Here is a 26,501-nt window from a genome sequence, read left to right as displayed (position 1 = left end):
AAGGAGGAGAGTAGGAAGTCTGGAAGTCAACATTTCTCTCATGAAAAAAAAAAAAATCTTCCTTCCTCCAATTCCTATTAAAAGCTATCATTCCGAGTTAATGACACAGTTGTGCTTTGATACATCCTCACCTCTCCCACTGCAGTGGTGATAGAATTGTGAATGTTTTCAGCTGCAGAATAGCGCAGAAACTCCACATTGATATTCTGCTCTGTGCAGATGAGCTATAAAGGTTAAACATCAGGCCAGCCTTTACTGTGGTGAGACACTGCTGAAATATTGTAAATAGCTGACAACCAAACACTGCAAAAAGAGAAAAAAATAACTTTTGCTGAAGTCAGGAGGGCTGTCTCACCAAATAAATTAGTTTTCTTCCTGCAAGAAGGTGCTGGCCAGAAAAATAAATAGCAAATAACAGATGGTTTAGAATTATCTTTGAAAAATGGAATCTTGGCAAAGTATAGGGGGCAGATCAGGTTCTTTTAAAGGATTAGTTCAGATACCTATGCTGACAAAATGCAAAAATGTAGGGTTTTTTCCTTGCAGAGCTATTCCTCAGACACAGGCAAAAATATTCTTAGTTCAACAGAAGAAGGTAGACCATTTTCTGGGAGTAAAAAAGATTTAAACGATATAAAACTATATCTCACTGCATACAAACATTAATAGAACTACCAAACCAATATTACCTGCCTCTCACAACTTTTTCTGGATGGAGTAAATAAATCTTCAAGTGAATATGGTAGATATAAATTGTAGATTGCAAAAAGTATATAAATACTGCTGCTCTTGTAGTTTAATGACCCCTGTGAATGCACTTGTAACATGTGACAGTGAAGTTAAACAGGAAACCTTACTGAATTTCAAAATGTCAGACCAAATACTTGCTATATGATACTTGCCAAGAACCAGAAAATATTTAACTTCTTGGTAGATATGGTACCTTACTTAGTAACAGAGAGCAAAGGTTTCCAGACTGTGGTATGCACAACAGTGTGTGAACCACTGGCAACAAATACACAGAGCAGCAATACAGAAGGAAAAGTGAAAGAAACTTCAGCAAGAACTACAGCAAGTGTGGACAACACCCAAATTATTTTAAAAGAAGAAACAACTTCTGAAATAGTTTCATTTTTAATAAACTGAGGAGGGTTGTGTAGAGCATCAGTGACAGAACCCAATACCAAATGTTCCCATACCTACTTGGTCTAAGATGAGACATTACTGCATCGGTTTAATTTGCAGGTATTTAGGAGACTTGCTCATTCCATGCTGCTTTTCCCATGTTTTGCCAAGCATTACAGTTGTTTTGGTTGGAAGAAATCATGCATCTATCTGATGGCAACTTTCATTTCTAGACTGAAATAGAACTTTCAGTAATTTCTACCAAAAAGATGGAGTTGCTATGGATGCCACCACTTTTAAGTTGAATACATATTTAAAGTTACAAATTCAAGATTATAAAGTCCAAGCTTTAAGATGAAGTACCAAAATATTAACTAAATAAGATTTATCAGTAATCCCCTGATCTCAGTCTCAGCATGCAGTGAATCACACAGAGCAAGGAACTGAATGGTGAATTCACAGTCACTACAAATGTCCTGCCAATGCTGGCTACAGGAGGCAGACTCAGTGTCCTTCACTTTGTTGTCCTGTCTGGCTGCAATCTTTGTTCTTTTGGCTCTGATAATCATTTCCTTGCAGGCCAACCTGCTCATCTGCTGGGAGTCTTATTAAAATGAGTCAACAATTAATGGGATTACCTTTCAGCATTTGTTTCAATTTCGGATTAGCACAATAATATAACATGCACCGCTGATGCTGTTCCAATAAAACAAAAAGCACTGTACAGAACTTCAAATTATTGTAGTTTGGAAGTAGAAGCTTATATGACTGAGGTCCTCTGCCAAACAACACCATTGCTTCACTGAGGTTTTTATTATTCACCTACACTTGTACACACTGTGACAATGGTTTTGCTGATGGTGGAATAGTTCATCAGCTATTTAATGAATAATGGGGGTTTCTTAAGTACATAGAGAAAATAAATGTTCAAACCACATCTCCAGAAACACATGACTGAAGGGAGAGTTCCGAGTGCAAGGAGTTCTGTTCAGAGGAATAAATTACTCCTCTTCCACATACTTAGTTCCTGTATTACAATATGTTCCCTCAAAGCCTTGTTTTCACTTTAGCCTTTGAAAACATATTATCAAGCACAAAGGCTAGAGAGAAAATATGCAATAGTATTCTTTTACCTGTAGAGACTTTTCAAGGTTTGTGTTTCATGAAATAATGTCAAAATCTTTCAGCAGATTTGGACAATATTTTTTCTTTGCTTTTATTACGATGACAAGTCTTACAAGCGAATACAGATCCTGCCCCTACAGCCATGTACCATGAACTTCATGTAGCTAAGAACCACAGGATCCAAAGCCACAAAGCAAGAAAGAAAATGGGTACAATGAGAAGCATCAGCTCCATCACTCCAGGAATAGGCAGGGCAAGTTGTCCCTGTAGCCCAAGTCAGCTGCCCTGCTGTTACTGTCTCATTTCTGCATCAGGAAGCTTTAGGTAATTCCTCCCTCCTTGCCAGCACTGCCTTTTGCCAGTGCCATAATTCATGATGGCAACTTTCAGCTCCAGAGCTGCTTCTCACATGACTGCATTTCACAAAGTTGCAGCAGGGCCCTGACCACATCTGTCAACCCCTTCCCCCATGAGGTAATGGGAGCACTGGGGAGTTCTGTATCTGGGGGCACTTCCTCCCTATCCCATGCTCTCTTTACAGATTCCTTCATGTTCAATGAGGAAGGGCTTGAGCAAGTTTTGTGTGGCTCTCTGGAGTTCCTACTGCATTAATAGTCATTTTGATTATGAACCCTACCACAAGAAAAGATTGACAGGATACGCCTCCTCCACATTTTCCCAGAATTATTTTTTCATTTTAGTTTTCTCCACAGAGCTGCATGAGGTGAGCAGTATCTGCTCAACTATTATTTTATGCAACAATGAAAATTTTCACTAAGTTTATGTCACCAGCATATTCTGCACAGATGGCAATCATCACTTACTAAGTGCCCCAAGCTCCTATTTACTAAACAAGACACCCCATTTGTAAAAACAGATTTACTGATCACAGAAGTATCACTTGTCTGGGCAAGGGTTGTTACATTGAACCTGGTGGTTTTTTTCACTTTATTTGTCGACTTTTAGGATGATTTATTTTCTTCTTTATTATATATTAGATAAACAGTACAACACCATGTTGGGCAGCCCAATTTAACTTCATATTAAGGAAAGCACCTGCAATACTGGGGTCAGCTGAAGGGAAAATACATCTGACTATCTCATACAAATCACTGGAATAATTCAAGAGGATTCATTAGCATATACTTACCAGGCAAGTGCAGGGATTACTCAGACAGTGACAGTAAGACCTCCCCTTCTATAATTCATAAGCCATTATAAAATATCAGTGTGCTTAGAGAAATTTGAGCTAACTACAAATTTCATGATTTTGCACAGTATTCATTGCTTCTAAACTTCTCTAACAAGTCACTGACACTTCAATCTTGTTCTCTGCCCAGTTATCTGAAAAGTTATTTCATCTCGACTCAGAGCTATTTTGGAAACTATCCATATGCTTTGAGACATGAAATCAGCTATTTCTGTAGATAAAAGGACTAAAAGAAAGCATTTTTAGAAACAGGATGCTAAACAAGCCCAAGCAAAAAGCCCCCACAGACCCAAAGTGGAAAAAAAATAAAGTATCTAATTCCAGAAGATTGAAACTGTAACTGATGTATTATTGCAGAAGATCTGGGCAGAAGTTGTAAAATACAGGCACATTGAAGTAATTTAAAGAAATAAATACATAATATAGTACATCCAAAATGCAGAACAGGCAAAGATCCAGAAAGAAGTCAATTACTCAATACAAGTCAATAAAATTATCACTGATAGATGGAAACTGTTTCCCTGATCCAGCTGCTGAGGCAGTCCCTGTGTCCTGCCAGCGTCTGACAGCGCAGGGCTCATCCAGCAGCCAGCTGTCACGGACACAAGTTGTTCCACCCACTCCCCTCCCTCCCTCCCTCCTCCTGGCTGCCCGCTCCCACCACTTTGTGTGCACCAGTGTTGGCACCCATCTAGCCTCAGGATGTGGTCTGGGAAAGTTAAGCCATCAGAAATGTAACCCTGCCCAAAAAATAAAGCAGCCAGTTCCATGCTTTCATTCACCTTAGATGCACTGGAGCTTGGGCAAAGACGCAAATTTACTGATAGGGAAAGGAATACAAGATTCTCTTTCCAGAAGCAAGTAGCCACTAGGTAAAACTGATTTTATTGAATCACATCTCAGTGTGGTTGGAGAAGGCAGTAGGGATAGAAAGGGAAAACAATAATAAAAACAAACATTATCTAAAAACGGATGGCTTGAAATATGCTCTAATTATAGAACAGGCAGCAGGGTATTAACTGCACAATAGCACTACAACAGGCCACCAGGCACTGCTTCCTGTTACATGAAAGGTTACAAGTGAATGTACACCCGTGAACTTTATGATAAAGAGGAAGGTGGGGATGCTGAGAAGCGCTGGGGCCCCAGCGGTGCAGCACCACGGCCGCTCCATGGCCGCTGCCTTCCTCCCCAAGCCCGGCTCCCCAGGGGCTCCAGCCTCCCTGCCAAGTCATTAACAACCATCAGCTCCCAAACAAGCAGCTCCCAGGGAATGCTCGCTGCACCAAACCAGAAATATAAAGAACCCGAAGCTGGACACTTCACAAGAATTCAAGTGCTTCCTGCTTTTGACCTGGTTGAGGGAAAAAAAGTGAAGAATAGCTACAAAAAGCCTCGTTTAAGTGCATTTAGAGCCTTCCTGTGTAATCATTCAGGAAGGACCTTCCTTGTCCAGTCTCTTTAAAGCCTACCATAATTATGCCAGCTTTTACATCACCCCCTTTCCGTAAGGAACAAGAAACCAATCACCACTTCACAGTAACCCACTGGCTCATGATCATCCTTATGTAAGGAAGCCAAATACAAGTTGCCTGGAATCCAAATGGAGAAAAAAAATCCCTTAGCCCTTAATTGCCAGAAATGAGCTCTCTTTGTCCAGAATTCACTCCAGGTTAACAGACCTGCACATGAATGCATTTGCCTCTTGAACATTATACAGATGAAACAGCTTTACACTTCATGCTCTGAACAGGCTGAGAGATTAAAATTCAAAAGTATTCTATTGTTTAGTTCTCTCTTCTCTCTTTTCTAGACCTCCATTTAAAATCTTACATGTTAAATAAAAAATAAGAAAAACAACAACTGTATGATGAATTTTGAATGTCATTTCTTAAAACTTATAAAAAGCTGGAGAATTCAAACATCTTGTTTCCATGCAAACTTGAAAATTTATCATACTGTTCCAAAAAGCTTAATATTCCTATGAATATTTATCTTTGAGTATGCAAATGGAGAGAAAAACGCTATTAAAAAAAAAAAAAAAGGAATGTAATGTAAAAAATACACTAAGCCCAACTAGACTTCAAGAAGAGAAAAAAATTTGAAATGGCTGAAGTTTTGTCCAAAACACCTCAAGGATGTGCAACCTTTCAAAACACAAATGTTCGAAGGCCCCAGGACAGACCAAAAAAAGGCTGTTCCCACCCAAACTGCAGCTAGCCCAGAGTGAGCAGCCCCCACCAAGATGAGAAGTTCCAGCCTTCCCATCCCACCACATCCCTGGAATTCCCACTGCTCCCTTCTTACCCACCCCAGAGCTCGCTGGGTTTCTCTCCAGGTCAGGGTAAGCCCGCACAGCTCCCAGGCGAGCAGATGCGGCTTTTACACCAGAGTTTTGTACAGTGGGAGAGAGCTGAGCTGGCTCTGGGTGAGCCCAAGAGCTCCAGGAAGGGACCTGGCAGCCTCCTGGCAGCAGCTGCCCACTGGATCACTGAGCTGCTCTCAAAACTGCAGCCCAACAGAATGCTGCTCACTCCTATGTAATATTTAGTGCTGTCCTTAGAGCCTCAGCTCTTGGCATCAGTAGAAAGAGCATTGTAATAGCCACTAATAAAAGTGGACGGTTTGCATGATGGGGAAAAAAGTTTTCCAAAACAGAGAGCAAATAAACTCTACGAAATTACTCATAAAAGTAACATTTGTTTAAGGTTAAGCATTTAATTTCTTTTTGAATACAACGTTTGGCAATACTCCAATCCCTCTCCACCTCACATGACGTAAACCAGCTGTTGCCTCCCCTTCTTTTTGTTTCCTTTTTTTATAGTGGAGGGTCATGACTGCAGGGGGTTTTCACAGGCAAGCAAGAGTAATCATAATGCATTACATATCTTATGGCAATGTAAAGGAAATACTGTTTTTCCTGACCACCTGTCCTTCTCAAGGTCAAGCATTACCTGTCAAACTGTAAGAAATACACGGGCATTAAAATTCCAAACTCTTAACAATGAAGAAACTTACTTCTTTGTTTTATAATATTTATAAACCCAGGGCAGAAGGGGAGAGAGAGAGGAGAATTGCATAAATATTTTGAATTTTTAGTAAAGACTCAACAAATACACTGGGTTTACAAGCATTGGTGTAAACCAACAGACATTTTCTGTTTATACAGCACGTATCACGTAGAAGACTAACATAAGATTCAGTGCTGCAGGCACAAAGAAAAGCATAATGGTGGCACTAATGAAAACACTGGAGCCCCTGTTGACTTCTGAGTCATGGTATCAATGACCCTTTGAAAAGGCATGGCTTGAAATCAGTTTTTTTCCCTTATAGTGAATGCTACTACTAAAAGAAGATAAATCTATAAAGTTTGAGTCTTCAAAAACATCAATACTCCAGGAAAGGTACATTCTACATATTTGTTGTGGCCTTTAGTGCTTGGAAAAACAGCTTTGCTCAGGTACCTGCAGACACTCAACAGCCCAAACTGCCCATGGTGATAACAATGAATGAACTGCTATGTGAGTTTATACTTCCTGTAGGTACTGTCCCTCCTTTTGCCCTCTCACTCAGTCCTAGCAGTCAGCACTGGAAGGATTTCTTTGTGTTTCAAACTGGAGGCAGCCAACGCTTCAGCAAGAGAATCACTGCTTCTCTGACACTGTTTAGGGGGATACAGGGATATCTGTCCACTTGATTTAAAACCCACACAGACTGGAATTATTTGCTGTCACCCTTTCTCTGTGCACTGTCTATATCCATAGGTCTCCTACACCTGATAGTATAATTTACCTCACCTTAAATCTTGTAAAAATTTATTTGTGCATCACATAGTTAATCTGAAAAAACCCCCAAATGTCACAGCTTCACCACTCTATTTGACCTTCAGACTGCCACTGTTACATGTAAGATTCTGTAGGCCTAGGCCTTTGCAGACTGAAAGCAAGCCAAAGGGAAAGAGGAAATAGTGGTTATAACACCACATTATCCTTCCTGAAAGATCCGTAAGGCTTCCTGTCACATTTACAGGAAAAGGATACACATTAGAAAACAGCTCTTAGGAGAGAGATCAGGGAAAGATCAAGGAAAGAAAGTTTCCTAGATCCACATGTAAATTCTTCTCTGGATACAACAAGATGGTATTTAAGGAGTGGGAGGAAAGCTGTGATTCCCATCCTTTTAGTTGATTATTAAATGCTAGAGGGGAAAGGGCAGTTTCAAACTTGCTCATAAAAGATAAGAAGCAAATACACTTTTTTAAAACAAGCGTTCTTTGTACCCCCCTAAAAAAGGAGATACCCACAAGTACTGAAATCAGGAGAAATGGGTAGAACTATTTGCATCTACTCTGAGCTTCTCTAGCAAATCTCAAACTCACTCTGCCAGTAACTTCCTTCCCTCTCTTTAGCCTCAGAGGGCTTTCCAGAGAGGGAGACTGGCATGCTAAACCCAAACCTTCCACAGATCAGCTTCACCCATCTCTCTGTGAAAAACCTAATTCAGAATATCTGCTGTTTTACATTAAGTGTTAGGGTTGGATATACCTTTTGACAGAACTTACCCCAAGCTGAATTCTTCTCAGAACTGAAAAATGCACTCAGAAGTAAAGCAATATTTTTAATAGTATTCTTTAAAACCCATTTACAAGCATACAATGGAAAAAATCCAAACCTTTCACTGGATGGCGCAATAAAAGGTGGGCTTTTTTTTAAATTCTGGAAGCAAATTCTGTATATTAAGTGTAGCATAAGTATCAGTTAAATGGATTATTGAGAGATTATAGGTGAAAAGCTGGGTATAAGTCATGAGTGTATACCTACTTCCTAAAACAAGGATATAAATCTTAAGCAGGATATAAATCTTAAAGGTAATAAGATATCCATAATTCTTATAGATATGTCCTATAGAAACCTTACAGTTATGAACATAGCTCAGTGAATCTGGGAAATGAACCAGGAACTGAAACCACTTAGAAACACCAAAAAACAGACTGGCTTTTAATAAAGTCCTGAGCGGGTGAAAGCAGCAGCAAAACAAGCCCAAAGCAGCGGGGTTATTGGTGTGGCAGATGTATCAGGCAGTCAGTTCAGGAGACTTCAAGCTCATTTACTGCAAATAGGAGGAAAAATCCACCAGAGCATTCCAGCTGTATTGCATCACAAGGCAGCTGATGTTCACCAGTTTATTTGCCTCAGACGAGAGAGTTTAACTCTTGGTGTCTCTGGACGCCAACACACCCCAAGCCTTGAAGAGAATAAAGTTTGCCAGGAGCATCCCGGTCAGCCTTACCTGGTTCAGAAGACATTGTTTGCAAACGTAATCCAGTACCACTGCACGAGGAACTGCTTTTGCAATGGCAGTGACCCTACCAGAGGCTCACATTTATCCCATTGACAAGCCCTACAAGTTGCCAGAAAGGAGTTCTCCTCAGATGCTCGGTTTGTGCTCACAGTTCACATGCTGGGGCTCAGGCACAGGATGCTCCTCCTCTCGGAGGGCCAGCCTGTGCTGGGGGGAGAGGCGTAAGCAAACCAGTCTGCTTAGAGAAAAGAGTGAAGTCTGTTCACGAGGAAAGAGGAAAAACAAAGAAATCTGCTTATGTAACGTACAAACTGCTAGAGAGAGGAGGAGGAGGAGGAGAAGGAGGGACTGCTGTAAGTTGTTTTGTCTAATACCTCAGCCACTATGAAAGTTTTGTTACTATTCATTGTGTTGCTGTTTGAAACTAAAGCAGCATCAAGGTTAAAGGACAAGTTAGCACATTTTTCTGTTTGGTGCTTTGTTCTCCCTTTATAGTGCATGGTGCTCATGTCAAATCCTCTGCATTTACTGATCTCTCTTTAAATTTATGCCAAGAATTAAGTATATAGGACACACAGGATACCAGAGCACTGACCAAAAGAATCGACATTAAAGAATTGTTATGAAACATTAGTTTATTTTGCATTGCTTGAAATTGATTAGAATAATTTAAAATCTGTTTTTAAATTACATAAACTACATATCGTGCTCCAGGGCACAATACAAAGCTATTAGAATGAATTATTAACTGAAGAAATACACTGTTTCAAAAAGCAAAAGGATTAACTGGAAAGGGAAGTTACCCCGAGTAACTTTCTTTTATTGTTCAGAGTTCCCACACCATGTGATCCCCAGCTGGCACGCATTCATCTCAGCAGGAGGAAAACCGTGGGACTTAAATCCAGCCCTGCCAATTCTGATAATATGAATCAGAATATAGCAGCCAGATGAGATCATTTTCAACCTCTGCACTGGTCCAAACCACAGCTCCCTGCAGCCCCTTCCGTCTCCAGCCGCTCGCAGTCCCCACGCTCACAGCACTGCAGAGCTGCTTGGAGGGGTGAGCACCAAGGGTTACAGGGAACACACTTGCAAAACAATCCCTGAGAATGTGTTTGTCACTGAGGGGACAGCCCTCTGGGCAGCTAATTGTTTCCTTTCTATTACAGATGTTGTACGGCAGAGGGATATTGCCAAAACCAGCACAAAAACAACTTTCCTCCAGTCATTTCAACATTTTGGTGCCTTATTCGTTTTGAGATGAGCAGATGCAAGCTCCACACATATGGATTTGAAACCTAAATGGAACACATTTTTAGCACCTTGGCCAAGATTTACCAGTTTTCTTTCTGTTTTGAGTATTTAAACTGCTGAGCTAGGAAGTTGCATTTCCTCATCCCTGATATTTCTAGCAAGTAACCCCAGGCTCCTTAAAGACACAAAGAAATTTTATTCACCTGGGTCATCAATGCACCATTAAAATAATAAATAGCATTAGCTGAGTTTCATAATCAGACCAAGAAGACTCCAGTGCATAAGTTATATTTGTATTTTGAAAGTTCACCTGCAGGAGTTCAAACTTGCCCCTGTTGCTTGGGCTTGCACATGAAGTGCCTTTATAACAGAACACCTTATTGCTCCAGGAAAGCCTTTGTTAAGAAGATACATTTTCTGCTCAGTTTCCCACATTTGGAATAAACCACTTTCCCCAGGAGTCTGGGTTGTCCATCTGCTGGTGAGTGAGGGCTTTGCCAGCCTTTCTTCAGCCAGGTCTGCCCTCCCCAACCCAGGAAAACCACTGATAATGCCTGTCATACCAATACCTGATTTTAAATTCAGATTGAATCAGCAATATAGGTTTCAATATTGACATAAACAATATAGTAGGTTAGAAAACTACAAGACAAATGGCTACAAAAGAATTTAAGAAGCAATTATTTTAGATAAGCAGCCACATAAATTGTTACTGACCACTGCAAGCAAAGAGAAGAGAAGGGGTCACACAAGGAAAAGGAGGAGACAGACAAGGAGAGTCACTGAAGCCTGCTACCACTCAAAAAGAAGGAATTTTACACACATGAAGGAAACTGGGGATCCTATTTCACTTCCAGAAGTAGCAACATTTGAACGGGTATAAAGAAGTCACCACTGCCCATTTTTGAAATATGTATTTAACTCCTCCTTAAAAAAAAAAAAAGTAATATATTAATTGTTCCATATCTATTTGATTAGCTACCAGATAAGGGGATTTGGAAGAGATTAAACTGCTAGAAGGGGAATATCTCATTAACCTACTACCCTGGTTTCACAAGTGTTCTACGCCCAACTTTGCTTTCTCTAAAAGCAGAAACATGCAAATTGCATAATGCAAGTATAAGCTGCAAACTCATCAACAAGAGGTGCAGCTATGTCTCCCTGTCACCACAACATGCCTATGAACTTTAAAGAAAAGTTAATTTAAAAATAAGTTTAGTTTTATTAATTTTCTCTAAAAGGCAGATAAAGAGACACAGAGAACAACTAGTTAAATAAAACAAACATTCTCATTAATTAATTTAATAAAAGTCATACTACTAAGATAAGAAGTTGCCATCATTTAGTATAATCAGAATAACTACACAGACTAAACACAGTATGCCCTTTAGTCCTTGCACAGCAGACTAGTTCTATGAAACTATGTTACCCCAAATTAAAATTATTGGCTCATATATGACTGCCTCACTCCAATAATTGAAAGTTTTCACAAACACCTCACAATAAATAGAAGGCACTTACTTTTTTTCCACCTCCAAGCACTTGGAATACAAACAAAGGAATACCAGCTTTTGTCAGTACTTTCCCCATTTTGGAGACAAGGGGACTCAAACTGTGTACATAACTCATTTGAATATTCTTAATGTGATGAAACTGAGAAGGAAGTCACATGAGTACTGTTAGGAAACCTGGAAAGCTGAACTAAGAATTAAAGAGCTACGTGAGCAGTGTGTCACTGTGACACTCAATCCCCAAAACCAAACAGGCTCATGTGACAGTGAATCACAGTCCAGCCCCCAGTGTGGTTGTCTTCTGCCTCTCTCCTCCTTCCTGCAGACTCACTTCAGGCACAAAGTGCTTGGAAAGGTTTGCTGTGGATCATGCATCAGAACAGTGATGCACAGTTTGTGTAAACCAGTGATGGGGAGGGATTTTTGTCCCAGCCAAAGGATCAGTAACCCACCTGCACCCTGACACAGAATTCAAAAGGAGAACTTCTGGATTTCAATATGGAAACACCTCCCAGCTTTCTTTTTTCCATGTGAGACATCTACAGACATCTCAGTGAGTCCAAGAGGGGAAGGCCCCTTTCACAGGGCTCCCACAGAGCAGCTGTGGTTGACTCATGCTGATCTCCCCTTTCTCTTCTCCATTACACCTCAGAACTTGAAAATCACAGGATCTGGGGCATGGGCAGAAATAAAAGCATGCTTTTTCCTCATCCCCAAAGAGTTCCTGAGATGCTGTTAAAAGCCCCACTCATGAGCTGGGTAGTATTCTACAGAGGAGTGGATTTGTGTTCCAACTATTCTTAGGGAAATGGGATCAGCTACAGGACACCACACAGCCATGTCCCAAAGTGACCCTCACTTCTGTCAGACCTTCCACATGCTCTCCTTTTCATGACTCATGGCATAGCCTAAAATCAGTAACAAGTGATTTTGTGCAGAAGCCTGGATGGCTTAAACAAATAGATTAAAAAAAAAAACCCAAACCACACAACGTATTTAAAAATGCTGTCTTGTTAAAGTGCATCCTTCAAGCTTTGCCCAGTGGCATGTAAGGAAGGAAGAAACAGCCACATCACAACTCAGGATTTGCAGGCATATAATAAATAAAAGGATAGGGGGAAACTTAATATTAAGGGAGTGAGCTCCAGAGATTAGTGATCACCAGAAAAAGGAGGAGGTAAAGTCCACACAGAAGTGGACTGGGCAAGGAGGATGTCTAGGAATGGGTATTCAGGACTGCTGCAACAAGGAAAAGCAACAATATCTTTAAAAAGATGGGCAGCTAACCCTGAACAAGGTGAGAAACACTAGGGGACACTGGATCTGCAGTCCAACAGAAACACATTTGTTGAAAGGACAATTTCCCCTCCAAATTCTGAAAATAAGGAACATCTATCACTCTCCTCCCTAGCTCTCCTGGTTCACATGCAAGGAGATTGTGCCTTCATTATATTGCAAGAAAAGCAGTCTCAAGGTAGAAGTGATGAACAATTACCATGCCATAATTAGAAAGTCAATAACAGTATTTTTCCATCCTTTTTTCTTTCCTTCAGCTCAGCTGTATTATGTGTCCCAAAGGGAAAGCCTGTGGTTGTGCTCAAAACACACAGCAGAAATTCTTAGAGGAAAAGAACTTTTTGTCCTATGTTTGCACAGCATTTGTCACTGTAGCATCTTGTTGTCTGCAGTTTAGTCCAAGAGTAAGAATAAAACAAGCAACTACAAAACTCTCCAAACAAATAATGAAATGGTTGCAATTCAATGAAATCAGAGAACTATATCAAAGGTCATTGAGTGCCTTCTATTCTATTAGAGTTTACAAAAGAACCTATGGTAACTCTATGTTTTACACTAACCATATAAATCTGGGTTTCTCTAGTTTAAAGTACCTTCCATACCAGGAAAAAAAAAACCAACCAAAAAAACCCCCCAACAAACAAACAAACAAACAAACAAAAACCACCAAAAAAAAACACACACACAAAAAAAAACAACCAAAAAAACCACTCAAACAAACAAACAAAAACCCCAACAACAACAACAACAAAAAAAAAACCAAAACGAAACAAAAAAAATCCCACTAAAATCCAGGAATCTGTGGGTTTTTGTCAATTAATCTTGTTCAGTAAAGATCAGCAATTGTTAAAGGATTTCTGGTATTAGACATAAAAATTGGTCAAAGGGTATGTCTCCAACAATTGGGTGTGATTTGACAATTCTTCTGTTAAAAAAAAAATAGTTTAACAGATTTTATTTCTAAATCCTCCTTTCTATATATACAAATGATAAATATATATCCTACAAAATCATGTTATGATTTAGGGAAGCAGACTCATTTTCCAGTTAATGCAGCTTTTGGTCATACACAAACACACAAAGCACATGTGCATCCCACAAAAAAAACCATGACCCAATCCAGGAGGACCACCACACAGAACTGTCATTGGATTCAGCAGTACAGTGAAAGGCTGAATTCCTAACTTTAAAATTACACCTTCCACATTAAAAATCCAAACAAGAGACTCACAAAATAAGCAGATCAGATTGCAGGGACTGTGATTTCACTTCCCTACAAAAATCAAATCAGGGCAGTGCTAGATACTAAAAATAAAGTACAAATTATTCTTGGTTTGATTTAATAAAACCTGCATGGAGGGTTCACAACAAACAGCAGAGTAGAATGCATTAATACTCTTCTGGGCTAGGTAAGACTACACAAAATATGATCAAGGGAAAAAAGTGATTGGAAAAACAGTCAAATATTCTTTATCTGACAAGAAGCAGTAGGAAATGTTTGGGTAATCCACTGCAGAAGGCAACAAACACACAAGTCCCATGGCTTACAGCATCAATTTATGGATCACCCATGTCGTCTGTGCAACTGTGCAGATGCTGAAAGCCATATTCACCATGAATTTGTTTAGTCTTTCCCTGAATCCCATTTACATTTCTTAAACAGAATATGTGACAGTGCAGGCATTTTTAAGCTATTCCACCTTAGCTCTGACTCCATGCTTTCTGAGGAAGAGAAACGTGAAAGCCCGAGACATTTTCCCCTTCACCCTCCTCCATCCTCCCTGTCACACTACAAGAAATATGAGATGAGCTTTCTCCAGAAGAGGTCAGTTCCTAAAAATCACAGAAGCACAGAATGATTTGGATGCAGACCCTTTAGTCCAGCCCTCCTGCATGGGCAAGCACGTCTTTCACCTGACTGGGACAAAAAAATGTCACCATCTGTTCACAATTCTTTCCTTCAGCCTCAAATATATCTACAGCTCTATCTCCTTACTTTGTCCTGTTAGGGCCAATATAGTCTTGTATTTGCAGGACAGTCAGCAAATTGGACCCTTCTTTGCAGGGTTTTTTCTGCCCTGCCATTAATACATAGAGCTGATTTTTTTCCAGTCCATCCAGCCTTGTGTACCTCAACTGTCCGGAGAAAAGTGATCACAAGGAATTCAACAAACCAATTTGATTTAAAAAAGGAGACGTAAAATTACAGACAGTGGTGACAAATAAGAATGTAGAAGTGTATTTCAGCTTTTGGAACAGTCAGGGTCAAAGATCACAGAGAGCTGTGACTGTTTTTATATAGTGAAGTTGTCCTGATGGTTAAACATAGCCTTGGAGACCACATCCTCACTAATGAAACTGTAATTTCCTTTAAATTATTGCCATCCACACACCAGACCTCATCAGCCAGACAGTAATGACTTTTCATCATTTATTTCAACACAAGAACAATCAATAAGCTTTCCCCCCCGTTCCTTTACTGCTATCTCTGGACTCTAAAAAACAGGAATTAGAAAAGATGCCTGCTATAAAACAGACACAGCCAGGTTTCATTGCTGTCTTTCTTATGGAAGGAAATTCTAAAACACCACCCGATTTTGTGATAAACGGGATTAAAGCAATGCAAAGAAAATCTTAATCCATTAAAACATGATGAACAGACTAGAGTATCAAAGAGCAGTAAGTAGATCACATTGGATTGAGAAGCTTTTCCCTCTCATCATGACTGTGTCCTGGGCATTGTTTTGCACTGAAAATGTTTAGTATCAGATTGAGGGAATATCACACTTCTGCTCCTACAAGCTGAGGACACTCCATGGAAGACACACATAGACAAAAAACCACCTCAGCTGCCAACTGAAGTTTTGGTCCTGTGTTAAGCAGCAACTAAAAGAGTATTCTACAGTTTTCAGAATTTTTCAACAGTGGGAAAATTTTGGAATACTTGGAATATTTCAGGCAAACCAGAGAAACACCAGGAATAAGACTAGTAAAACCAGTGACAAACTTGGAAAATCTAATTTAGAAAGACTATTTTAAAATCAATCAAATCAGCTTTATAAACATACACACACACACACAAATGTTCAGTCTCTTACGATGTAACCAGGCCACAGCTTGCAGAGCAAGTGGGCAAAATTCGTGGGCAAGGCTCTCCATCCACAGTATCCCAGACTAAGATTTTAAAATGAGCATTTCCCCAACATAACAGGGTGCTAGCAGACAACAGAGGGGTGCAGCATTGCTGACTTCACTGAGGGCAAACAGTGCTCACCCTGATAACTGTGAGTAATTCATCCTATTGGATTTTAACTGTTGTGTTTCAGCTCTCAGGCAAGGCTCTAATTCCATCACTGAGCCTTTGAATTTATTTTGACTTACAGCAGCTATCTTTGAGAGTGTTTGTAGCAGCTTCCACAGTTGAAACTGACTTACACACAGAAATCTTGACAAGCCAAGGGACTAAAACACTTGCCAGTTACATTCTAGTGGGTGGCCAAGTCATAACAGCAACATAAGGCTCCAAGCAATGGCGTGAACAAGAGCTACTGAAGAGAACAGACATCAAAATTAGTCTTGGAAACTGCTGTGACACATAGAGCTGCCAGAGAACTATTTCAGCTGCAGAGAAATAGTGGCACAGGATCTTTAAAGAAAGGAAACAGGTATTCTTACATAACCTGTGAAGCCTTTCGATGCTTTACAGAGCTGAACAATACTCGGCCACACTGAACAAGTAAAATGAGCATAAATTATTTCTTCTCTGTCTCAATCTCAATGTAACTGCTACAAGCATGGTATGGGAAGCCAAAAAACTATTTTGAATCACAAAAAGCCATGTCATTCTTTCACTTGTCTTCCTGAGCATCAGTGACCTCCTTAGGAAATGGAGGAGAATAAAAAATAAAATAAATATTGGCTGATGTAGAAAATAGGACAGCAGCGTAGGAGAACACAAAGGATGCTGATACTGAGGAGGAGATAAGATGAAGAAAAATTCCAGGTGAGAAGTTCAGGCTCTGCCCTGCAGGAATGACTCATTAAAGAATCAAGCTGTTCTTTAAAGTATTATTACAATCTCTTGAGTTAATTTTCCCTCTACTACTCAAACAGGAGCTTTGTTCAACACCTCTCCAGGAAATACACCACACCACCCATGGCACTACTTTACAGCTTCAAAACAAATCCCCTGGTTGTAGAAAAGTCTGCAATTCAGGTCTTCTGCAGCCTCAATCCCCAGGTCATAAGCCTCTGCTGAAAAGGTTTACATAAATCTTTGTTTCAATCCTAGCTAAAATTTTTTTAAAATAATCTTAGAACAATAAACCACACCAACACCTAATTGAGCAGGCGAACATGGATTTTGTTTTGGTTTTTGGTAAGTGTTACTACAAGTAGAAGTGGAATAGACAAGTTACAACACTGTTTAATAGCAGGGTTAGCTGCGCCTACACCCTTCCCATGAAGGTAAAGTGCATCTGTGGTAGTGAGAAAACCACAGCAAAAAAGTACAATCTGAAGAAGGCACAAGCCAGAAAATGTCTACAGATAGGCAAGAAGAACTACACAAAAACTTGCCATGAAGGTTCCTCCAGAGATCAGCAGCTGGAAAAGCACTTTACTTGAAAAAGTGCTTCTGCTAGCCATCTGTCAGGACTAGAGGGCTATTCACCCCTCAATTCAAAATCTGGCTGCCCTGGGTTACCATTCATCTGAGGCACTGAAGACTGGCTTGAGCCCAGAAAGCATCATCCTGAGAGCAGAATTCATGTCTCAAAGTGCCTGCTCAAGTTTTCTGCTGACAGGCATCTCATGGCACTGGCAATGAGTTCAACCTTTCTTGTTCAGTTTCTGGAGCATGGTGTAACACTGACTTTTCATCATCTAGCAGAGTTTAAAGTTCTCTTTAAAGTTTGTTTCCCATAGCCATAAGAGTCTGACATTTGCAGTATGCCAGAAGAAAAGCCTGCTGATCATCTAAATAGCAGAGAAGTTATAAGGCTGCCTGTGACTGAGGGTGGCAGTGGGGAAATCCTACACAAAAACCCCTCAGTGACCAAATGGCTCCTTCCAGTCCTGAGCTCCACATTCCTAAATGCACTCAAGGACTTACTTTGCTGAGATAATCATCAAAAAGTAAACAATTCCCATGGCTCTTGTAAGTCCAAGTAGTATTTTTATACTTAAAATGAACAGCTAATTATATAGTAAGAGCAACTGGATGAACTGGGGGGGAAAGGGGGGAAGAAATAATTCCCCTTCAAGATATTCTGTTGCTGGCAGTCATTTCTTCCCATCCTGTTCTTCTTCCAACTTTGAATAGCAATTACTTGGGAGGAATACTTTCTGAAACTATTTGCAGAACACCTCTGAGTCTTCAGGTTCTTCAATTAGACATCTTAACAAGGTAGAAGCACAAGGAAGGACAGAAGTACTTCTGTACTAAATGCAAGCCCCTCTGGAAAAGACTAAAAAAACCTACCACAATTCACAAAAATAATTCATCTGCCAGTCTCTCCCATTTAGTTACCATCTCACTGCAGAGGTTTAGGATGGTGATCAGCTTTAAAGCAAATTCAACCAATTTGATGTTTGCTAAAATCTGGTAGAGCACTTTCCAGCATTGTGGGAAAAAGAAGTGTTAATGCCTGAATTTTGACCCCACACAGAGAAAGCATAAAAGACAGCAGCAATTTTATGTGACTAAGGCCCAGCAAACAGACCAACAGCAGCAGTGCCTGTGTCAGCAGGTTTATCCTCCCACATCCAGAGGCTGGAGAACTCCATTATTCCATGGAACTTGCAAAGAGAACAGTTTGTAAACAGGCACCAGGACTTCCCAAAACAGCTGGCCCTTCAGAGGGAGCTGCAGGCTTTAACCTTGAAACAGCCATGCTGCTGTAAGGAGACAGTCGGGAGCCTGAGCTTTTTTGGTTTTTTGTTTTAGTGTTCACTATACACGAGTAAACGGCAAAAACAAAGTGCATTGAAAATGAAGCAGTGTTTAAAACCTCCACCAAGCAGCAGCCTGAAAACAATGTATAAATAAACCCAAGTCATGTCAAGCAGCATTCCACAGTCATGTGTCAAGTGAAAAGCAGAAAGACTTGTCTGTTTGAAGCAAACAATTGTGATCGTTTATGCACAAGCCACTTTCCTATATATTGACTCAGGATTTTACCATTTAATGACAAGTTTCCTGAAAGCTTAGTGAGTACAGACACTATAAACAAGATTATTATGAGCTCATTATATACTAGGTTGCATTTCTAGACACTATTTAGTTGAGTCCTCATTCAAAATGCCCTTTTATTGTGAGATGATGTACCTAAGTTTAGCTTACCCACTTAAAATTACCCCAACCAAATCACTGCTCAGTATGACCCATCGTCTCTGCTGGCCCCCAAAGCCTGTATTTTAGACTAAATCTCCTTCAAGAGATCATGTAGCAGATTACATTGACAATCATTTATTTGCATTAAGCATAAACATCAGAGCCACTTGTAATAACCTACCTAAGACTAAAAACAAAAAAAAAAGCTCTTAAACAAAAACATCATTAGTTTCCACCAGACATTTAACAGTTCCTCTCTTACATGGAAATGGGATGTCTACTATGAAAGGCCAGATGCTCAAATGGATTAAACAGTGTCTAGCCTTTAAATCCTGCATCCACAAATCAACACTGACCTAGTGACCTAAAGTAATATTTAATAATAATAAAAAAAATCCAACAGACACATATAGACCAATCAAGACAGAAATGTAAAAAAAAATAAAATTGTTTCCCTAAGACTGTTTGGACATTTGCATGGTGCTCATGAGAATATGAGCTGGAGAGCACAGAATGTGCAGTCCCCTATTTATCCTTGACACAGGTTTAGCAGAGGCAGTGGGAAAACAGGCTCCTCAGCACAGCCCCAGTTAGCAATCAGGAGAAATCACCTCTGGAAAGGGTACCCAAGCCATTACCTTCCTGCCCTCAGGATCGTTGCTGTCTCTGAAGGCTTGCCAGCGAGACAGTAATTCACAGGCAGTGACAGTGAATCCTGTGGGCAGCAGCTGCCTTCCTGGAAGCAGAGCAGGGAAGAGAAACACATCCCACAGCAGCATAACCTTGGGAGCGTTGCCCTTCACTCCAGGCAGGTCCAGGATAACACCTGAAGGGTGAAAGTCTGATCTCTTTCCAAGCACAAAAGCCAATCTGCCCCCTTCCTCCTGACAATGCAATTACAGACTTGGCACTTGCACGTGTGAACAAGTCCACTGCAGCCCATTAAGAGCAAGTTTTGCATAAATTATCAACTTCAAAGGCAATGCAATATTTAAATTCTGGGGAAGGAAAGGAATTTTTAAAAAGGGGATTTTTTTTAATTATGAGTTGATACAGCTTTTATTAAGGGTGCTCACCCAATTCCACCAACATGAGAGTGTTACATGATGTCTGAAAGGACTTCAGGCACATATACCAGCCTCCCACAAGCACAAGAAAAGCTCATACACCACAAACAGTTAAAGTACTCAAAGAAATAAAAACCCTCTCAATCTCCCACACACACTTTTGTTAGGCACCAAGACTTGAAAAGCATCTTGTAGGTTAAAAATTTATCTTAGTCAAATATGTTGCAATCGTGACTTATTAACTCTATCAGTAACTTTCCATCCAGACTCCAATGCCCTGACATTTTCAGTGCTTAAAAGCAGAGGACAGAGAGGTTGAATTAGCACTGACACAGTTTTAATTAACAGCCTCTAGTAGTGTTCTCCCCTGCACCAAATAAAAATGGCAGTTCTGGTGAGAGGGATGCAGCATAAGACCTTTATTTGAAAAGGGAAAGCCCATATGTGATGAAAACCATCTGCTGAAACAACATTTTACATTTTTGGGGGGCAAAATTTTCACATCCCTCATTTAAGTCAGCAATTTGAGTTGTAGTAAAATGTTCACCCTGCAGATATTAGGAAAATAATTAATACTCCTAGCTCCTGCAACACAGCAAAAAAAGTATTTTATAGGACAAGAAGACCTTACGAGAATTTAGCTTTAATTTTATTTTCCCCTTCATATTAAATCCTGCCATCAAAACAGTCACAATATTTGCAGAGAATCCCAAAAACTCATGTCAAGTCTTTATACAACTAAGCCCTCTAAGAGAAATAGCCCAAAATGTTTGGTCAGTTGGTGAGTTAGAAAGAGGGAGAGAGGGTGGGAATGAGGAGTGGAAAACCTGCTCCTGCATTCTGCCTCCCTTCCGCTGCTTCCTTGGGCAAACTGCATAAAACACCCTGAACATCCATTGTATCACCAGCTCTGCTCCAATATTTCTCCCTCGTCTCACCCTTCGTGCCAGTAGGAAAACCAAACACGTATCACATCCAAAAAGAAATCACTCAGACAAAAAGCAAGCAGCGTGAAAACACACGTAAATCAAACAGATCTGGCAGCAAACAGCATTTCATAAAGATGAGAGGTATGGATTGCTCCATTTGTGTCAGTTTGGCCAGTTATTGTTCTGACTTACTACTTTAACTACCCCAAATTAAACTGCTTGAACTGCAGCAGACAAACGAAGATCCTTAAAACACAATCCCCCCACACCCTCCTAACAATAAGCATTATTTCCGTGGCGCTGCATCCCCAAATCTTAAAGCCACTACCTCAATTAAAAATTACCTACACCCAAAAAGAATTTAGCACCGACCTTGCAAAAAGCTCGCTCCTCTTGGCTAGAAATCATTAACAGTTTTTGGTAAAAATCCTTTTATGTGCTCCTCCAGCTAGCTAATTCCAGCCTTCCATTAACGCACTCCATTGCAGATAATTGCCGGCAGCACACGCTCCCCTGCTTTTGCTGGTTCCCAACGCAGCGAGGATAATCACATTCCAGCAGGGAGCGAACAGATGGCAGCCTCCATGGTAACCAGCCCTCCCCAGCCAGTGCTGGAGCTGGGAGACTCCCGGGGACCGGGGCAACAAGCGCTCTTTGTGCTCCAGCCTCCCCGAGCCCGGGCGCAGCGGAGCCGGCTCCGCGGCTCACTGGGCATGCCTGGCAGGTGCCCTGCCTCCGCGGGCGGGCACCGCACCTGAACAAAAGCTGCCCACCACCTTTAACCTTGGCACTGCCTGGCCCCGCCGTGTGCAGGGCGTGAAACACCCGCCGAGGCGGAGGTGAAGCTGTGCGGGAGTTCTATTTGTTATTGAAACGGGGAAAACGAGCTGGGAGCTGGTTTTCCCTTGACAAAGTGATTTTCGAAGGCAGGCTTATTTGCCCTGAATGGGTTTGATTTCAGCACGATTGGAAACGTTTGCTGCCTGTATCTGCTCTCTATCTCCCGGACTTTGAAATTGCTCCCCTCAAGACACCATAATCTATTGCTCAACAAGAATTGCACAGACCCTCTGTTTTGCATCAGACCTATCTGCTCCGCATCAGCCGGGATCGATGCTGATTCAGCAGCAGGCAAAACTGCCCTGTCCCTGCTGCACTGCCAGCAGAGGCGTGTCTGGAAAAGCCTTTTTTTCCATATCAAAGGTGTGCCTGAAACCTCTGCTCTCACCGGGCCAGACCCTGCACAGCTCCACACCTACGGTGAAGGTGTGTGCACCAGCTCAGAGAATTCCCACTGATGATGTCTGCAGGGAAAAGGGAAGTGGCTTTTCACATCCAGCCGATAATGATCTTCTCTGCAAAATAAAAGGGCTTTGAAAGAACATATTGAGGTTTAAAATACTGATGAGTTGCACAGTCTCAAAATATTTAAGGTTTGAAACACTGAATGTACAATAGCCTTGACTCACACAAACTTTCTCTGCCTCACTCTCAAAACCACTCAGTGCTTATGACTAATGGCGTGTCAAAAAACTGGGTAATTTTACTTGAAGCTGCACCAAATTTGTACCTCAGGTTCCTGCATGCTAACTTAGAAAATTATTCTTTTGAGGAAGGGCAAATGGTTTCCTTTCTCCTTTAATCTTCTAGCTGGTCCTGCAGAAGAGCTTTGATTCCTCTAAAAGACTGAAAAACCCTGAGCTGGATCTCATCATCACAAAAGCACAACTTCTTCTGCAAGTGGTTTCAGGCACTCTCTCCTATTTTCTCTCTCCTCCCACCCAAATCCTCAGTTTTCCTCATCCTTGCACAAGGATGTTTATTTTGTTTCACAGCAAGCCCAGTGAAGTTTACATTGGTAAGAGACACCACTATTAAACTGCTGGTGCATTACCATTGGAAGCCTTTCAGATCCATGCTGACAGCACAAGAGTATCTGAAATCAACACAAAGTCCCCACCACAGAAAGCTGAAGAGGACCCAGAATTCAGAAGGAACTCACAGAACTCACAAGGTTATTGTGGATACTGGAGAAGGGTGTGGGACAAAACCCAGGTCTGACAACTTGCCCTCCAGGACTAGTACACCATTCTGACTCATGCTGGTAATTTCAATTCATTCATTTTCTTCCTCTAAATAAGCAATGTTTACATCATCAAAAAATTCTTAAGCTTATATGGACACCAAACTTAATTATCCATCAGCGACAGCAGTAAAATAAAGTAAGGAAAAAAAACAGTATCTTATTCAACTTATTAATTATAATAATAAGCCAATTATTAATAATAAAAAAATTTCAGCATTAAAGCATCATGAAAGGCATTTCCTTCTTGCCTCTTAAAAATAAAGACAGTGACTCAGAAATTAGGTTTGATGTACTTAGAGATTTTTATGCATTTATGCATTTCTGGGGTTTAAAAATGGAGCAATTATAATTATTAGCAAAGTTACTTCAAAATTATAGGGATTGAAGTTCCGTTTCGGTCTTTTTTCCATCATGAAAGGGACACCTCCTACAAAACAGTTTTCTAGATTTATGTTAATTCCAACTTTGTATTTAAAAATTAAGTTGTTTACTGAAATATTATAAGCCATCTTGGTATTGGAAAACCTGTTCCATACACATAAAAACCCTAAGACCATCTGTTCTTGAACAAGAACTAGCTGTACTCATTATAGGAGGATTGCTAGCAGAATGAAGGGCAACAGCAGTCAGAATCCATTTCAGCTTCTTACTTGGAATTTCTTTAATTATTAGGTCTAATTTTACAAAGACACAATGGAAAATAAATCAACTACATGGAGCAGCCATCACACAAGGGAAGGGACAATGGGACACACTACAACCTTTGATAGAAGCAATAGGTAACACATATGGACCAATGCTAGAAAAAACTATCTTCTGTTCATATGACAAAAGTTTTATTCAAGCTCCTTGAAAGGGACAGAGGAAAGCAGCACATCCAAAATTATTCTGAGGAGAGGCAGACAAAGAAAAGAGAATTTAGTCATCTCTCCTTCTTGTTTGGCTCAGAGACAGAAGTTTCCTATTCCTAAACTGGTTTTAGCTGGAAGACATGAATGGGAAATAAAGAACATATTGACATCCGGTGTCCTGAACTAATTCCATTGTAAGGATAAGGATTGTCTTTCACAACAATGGCACCATGTGCTTCAGCTTTTCCAGCCCCAGCTGCTATCTGACAGACCAAGGTTTTGCCATTTTATTCAGGTTGATGAAGTCTGAAACTAAGCTTTAGAAATGTATGTTTTTCAAATTGGATGGGGGATGGGGTGTGCCTTTTTGGTAATGACCACTTAAAAATCTATTCACCCAAAACAAGTTATGTGAGTTCAGAATGAGACACATAGACAGCAGTTAGTCACCATTGTCTGCATAAGATTTGAAAGCTTTAACTAAAACCAACCACAGCATCTAAGTGACATGTCAGGCCCCCCACACTCATGGTTTCAAGTTTTTGCCCATTTGTTATATCATTTTTTAGAGTTCTACTGAAACAGGCTTGTAATTCCTGACAGTTGCAACATTTACTGCCAGACAAAGTAAAACAATACCACATTGATCTGCTCTGTTATAGTATCATCTTTGTTTCTACAGAGAAATCAACTTTAATATAAATATAGACTCACAGAACTGTTTATGTTGGAAAAGACCTCCAAGATCATGGAGTTCAGCTGTTAACCCAGCATCACTGTATTCTCCACTAAACCAGTGTCACATCCACACATTTGTTTAACTCTTCCAGGGATGGTGATTCCAGCACTTCCCTGAGCAGCCTGTTCCAATGCTTGATAACCCTGTCAGTGAAGAATTTTTTCCTAAAATCCAATCTAAACCACCCCTGGTGCAAACTGAAGGGCAGTCACTTGTTACCTGGGAGAAGAGCCTGACCCCACCTTGCTATAACCTTTCAGGGAGTTGTAAAGAGTGATAAGGTCCCCCCAGAGCCTCCTTTTCTCCAGCCCAAACACCCCCAGCTCCCTCAGCTGCTCCTCAGAGGATCTGTGCTCCAGAGCCTTCCCCAGCCCCACTGCCCTTCCCTGGACAAACTCCAGCATCTCCATGTCTTTCTCATAGTGACAGACCCAGAGCTGAACACAGAATTTGAGGTGCAGCCCCACCAGTGCCAAGTACAGGGGCACAATATGGTCATGTGTTCCTTTCAGCTCCAAATCATCCAGTACTGAAGAAGTGCACCTCAAGGGAAACAGGATGTCTAGTTTTTAAGAGCATTAAAAATTACATCTATTCTCATAAGCAAGCATAAAGGCTCTGAGGATGGAAAAGGACACCTCAGGCTGCACTCCCGTTACTTTCCCAGCCATTTCAAGCTCTTCAGTGCCACAAGAAACAAGACTATGGCATTTATTTTTCTTTCACAGAGTGCCCTGAGAGGAGATGTGTGCTGGGCTTGGAAAAAAGGGCAGCTGTTTTGCTTTTTGTTCTGACAGGCAGTGTTTGCTTCACATGATGTCAGTGTTCCAGGTGCTGAACCTTCCCCTTCCAAAGTGCTACTGTGTACAGAAGGGGATTTGCAGCAGAGAGAGGAGCCATCTCCTCCTCTCCTCCTCAGTGACACTGCCTCCATCCCCTGCAGCCATCCTTCCTCCAATGTTACAACAGCTGTTCCTGTGGATGCCTATTTTTGGCAACTTTCACTAAAGGACAACAAAGAAACAGGGACAGAAGTTTTACTAGGCCGTCTTAATGATCTCTTTGGTCCACAAGCCTGGAAGTTTTCCTTCCCTCTTAGGCAGTTCTCCAGAATAACTTTCCAGTTACAGAAATATAAGAAACAAGACTTTTACTGTTATGTCTCCAAAGATAGCTATTTTCAGATCAGGCAGGGCACTAGCCTGATACACTGGAACACATTCTGTAAAATGGAATTGCTTTCATTTCCAAGCACCTCTCCCACTGAGCTGTATCAGTACTGCCTTCAAGTTAGTAATGCCTGCAGCAAAGATATTGTTTCTTCCTAAAGCCAATACTAAAGCACATCTAGAGTTATGCAGGCACATTGATAAATAATTTTCAAGTATTAGGGAAAGTAAATGATGTAAAATCTAACTTCAAGGAAATCCAGCCATCTAAAGGCTCTAGATTTCAGCCCCTTCCTCTAGTAAAGAAAATCCTCTTGCTAACTGCTGATAATAAAGACACAGCTAATTAACAGAATTTTACATTGTAAACACTGAATTATTTTTATGTCAACAGCAAAATGTTGTGCACAGAGGAATTGTTAAGGAGAATGTATGATTGCACAGGCTCCCTCAAGAGCACACTGTAGTCAGGCCTTGCACATCCAAGGCATGAAAATGCTCATA

The 26,501-nt window shown here is 40.7% G+C and overlaps 1 protein-coding gene across 5 annotated transcripts in view; it reads right to left on the bottom strand.

Annotated features, from left to right (window-relative positions):
* The window catches only part of FGD4 (FYVE, RhoGEF and PH domain containing 4), a 106,504-nt gene that overhangs the window by 47,980 nt on the left and 32,023 nt on the right, over nucleotides 1–26,501 (bottom strand). Inside the window, exon 1 of one of the 5 annotated variants that reach the window (XM_077178315.1) lies at nucleotides 21,525–21,890. The exons of 1 other annotated variant lie outside the window; for it this stretch is intronic. Coding sequence is in view for 1 of the 4 variants with exons in the window: in XM_077178314.1 (XP_077034429.1) it covers nucleotides 8,750–8,765 (16 nt within the window). In the remaining 3 variants the exon portion in view is untranslated. Of the gene's footprint in view, nucleotides 1–5,771; nucleotides 5,905–8,749; nucleotides 8,932–19,794; nucleotides 19,935–21,524; nucleotides 21,891–26,501 lie in introns of those variants that run through there. 3 more of the 5 variants (XM_077178317.1, XM_077178314.1, XM_077178316.1) reach the window with 3 other exon arrangements.

The sequence above is a fragment of the Agelaius phoeniceus genome, chromosome 5, assembly GCF_051311805.1.
Source record: "Agelaius phoeniceus isolate bAgePho1 chromosome 5, bAgePho1.hap1, whole genome shotgun sequence".
Taxonomy (NCBI): Eukaryota; Metazoa; Chordata; class Aves; order Passeriformes; family Icteridae; genus Agelaius; species Agelaius phoeniceus.
Note: the sequence above shows the minus strand (reverse complement) of the source record. Positions and strands in the feature narration are given on the sequence as shown.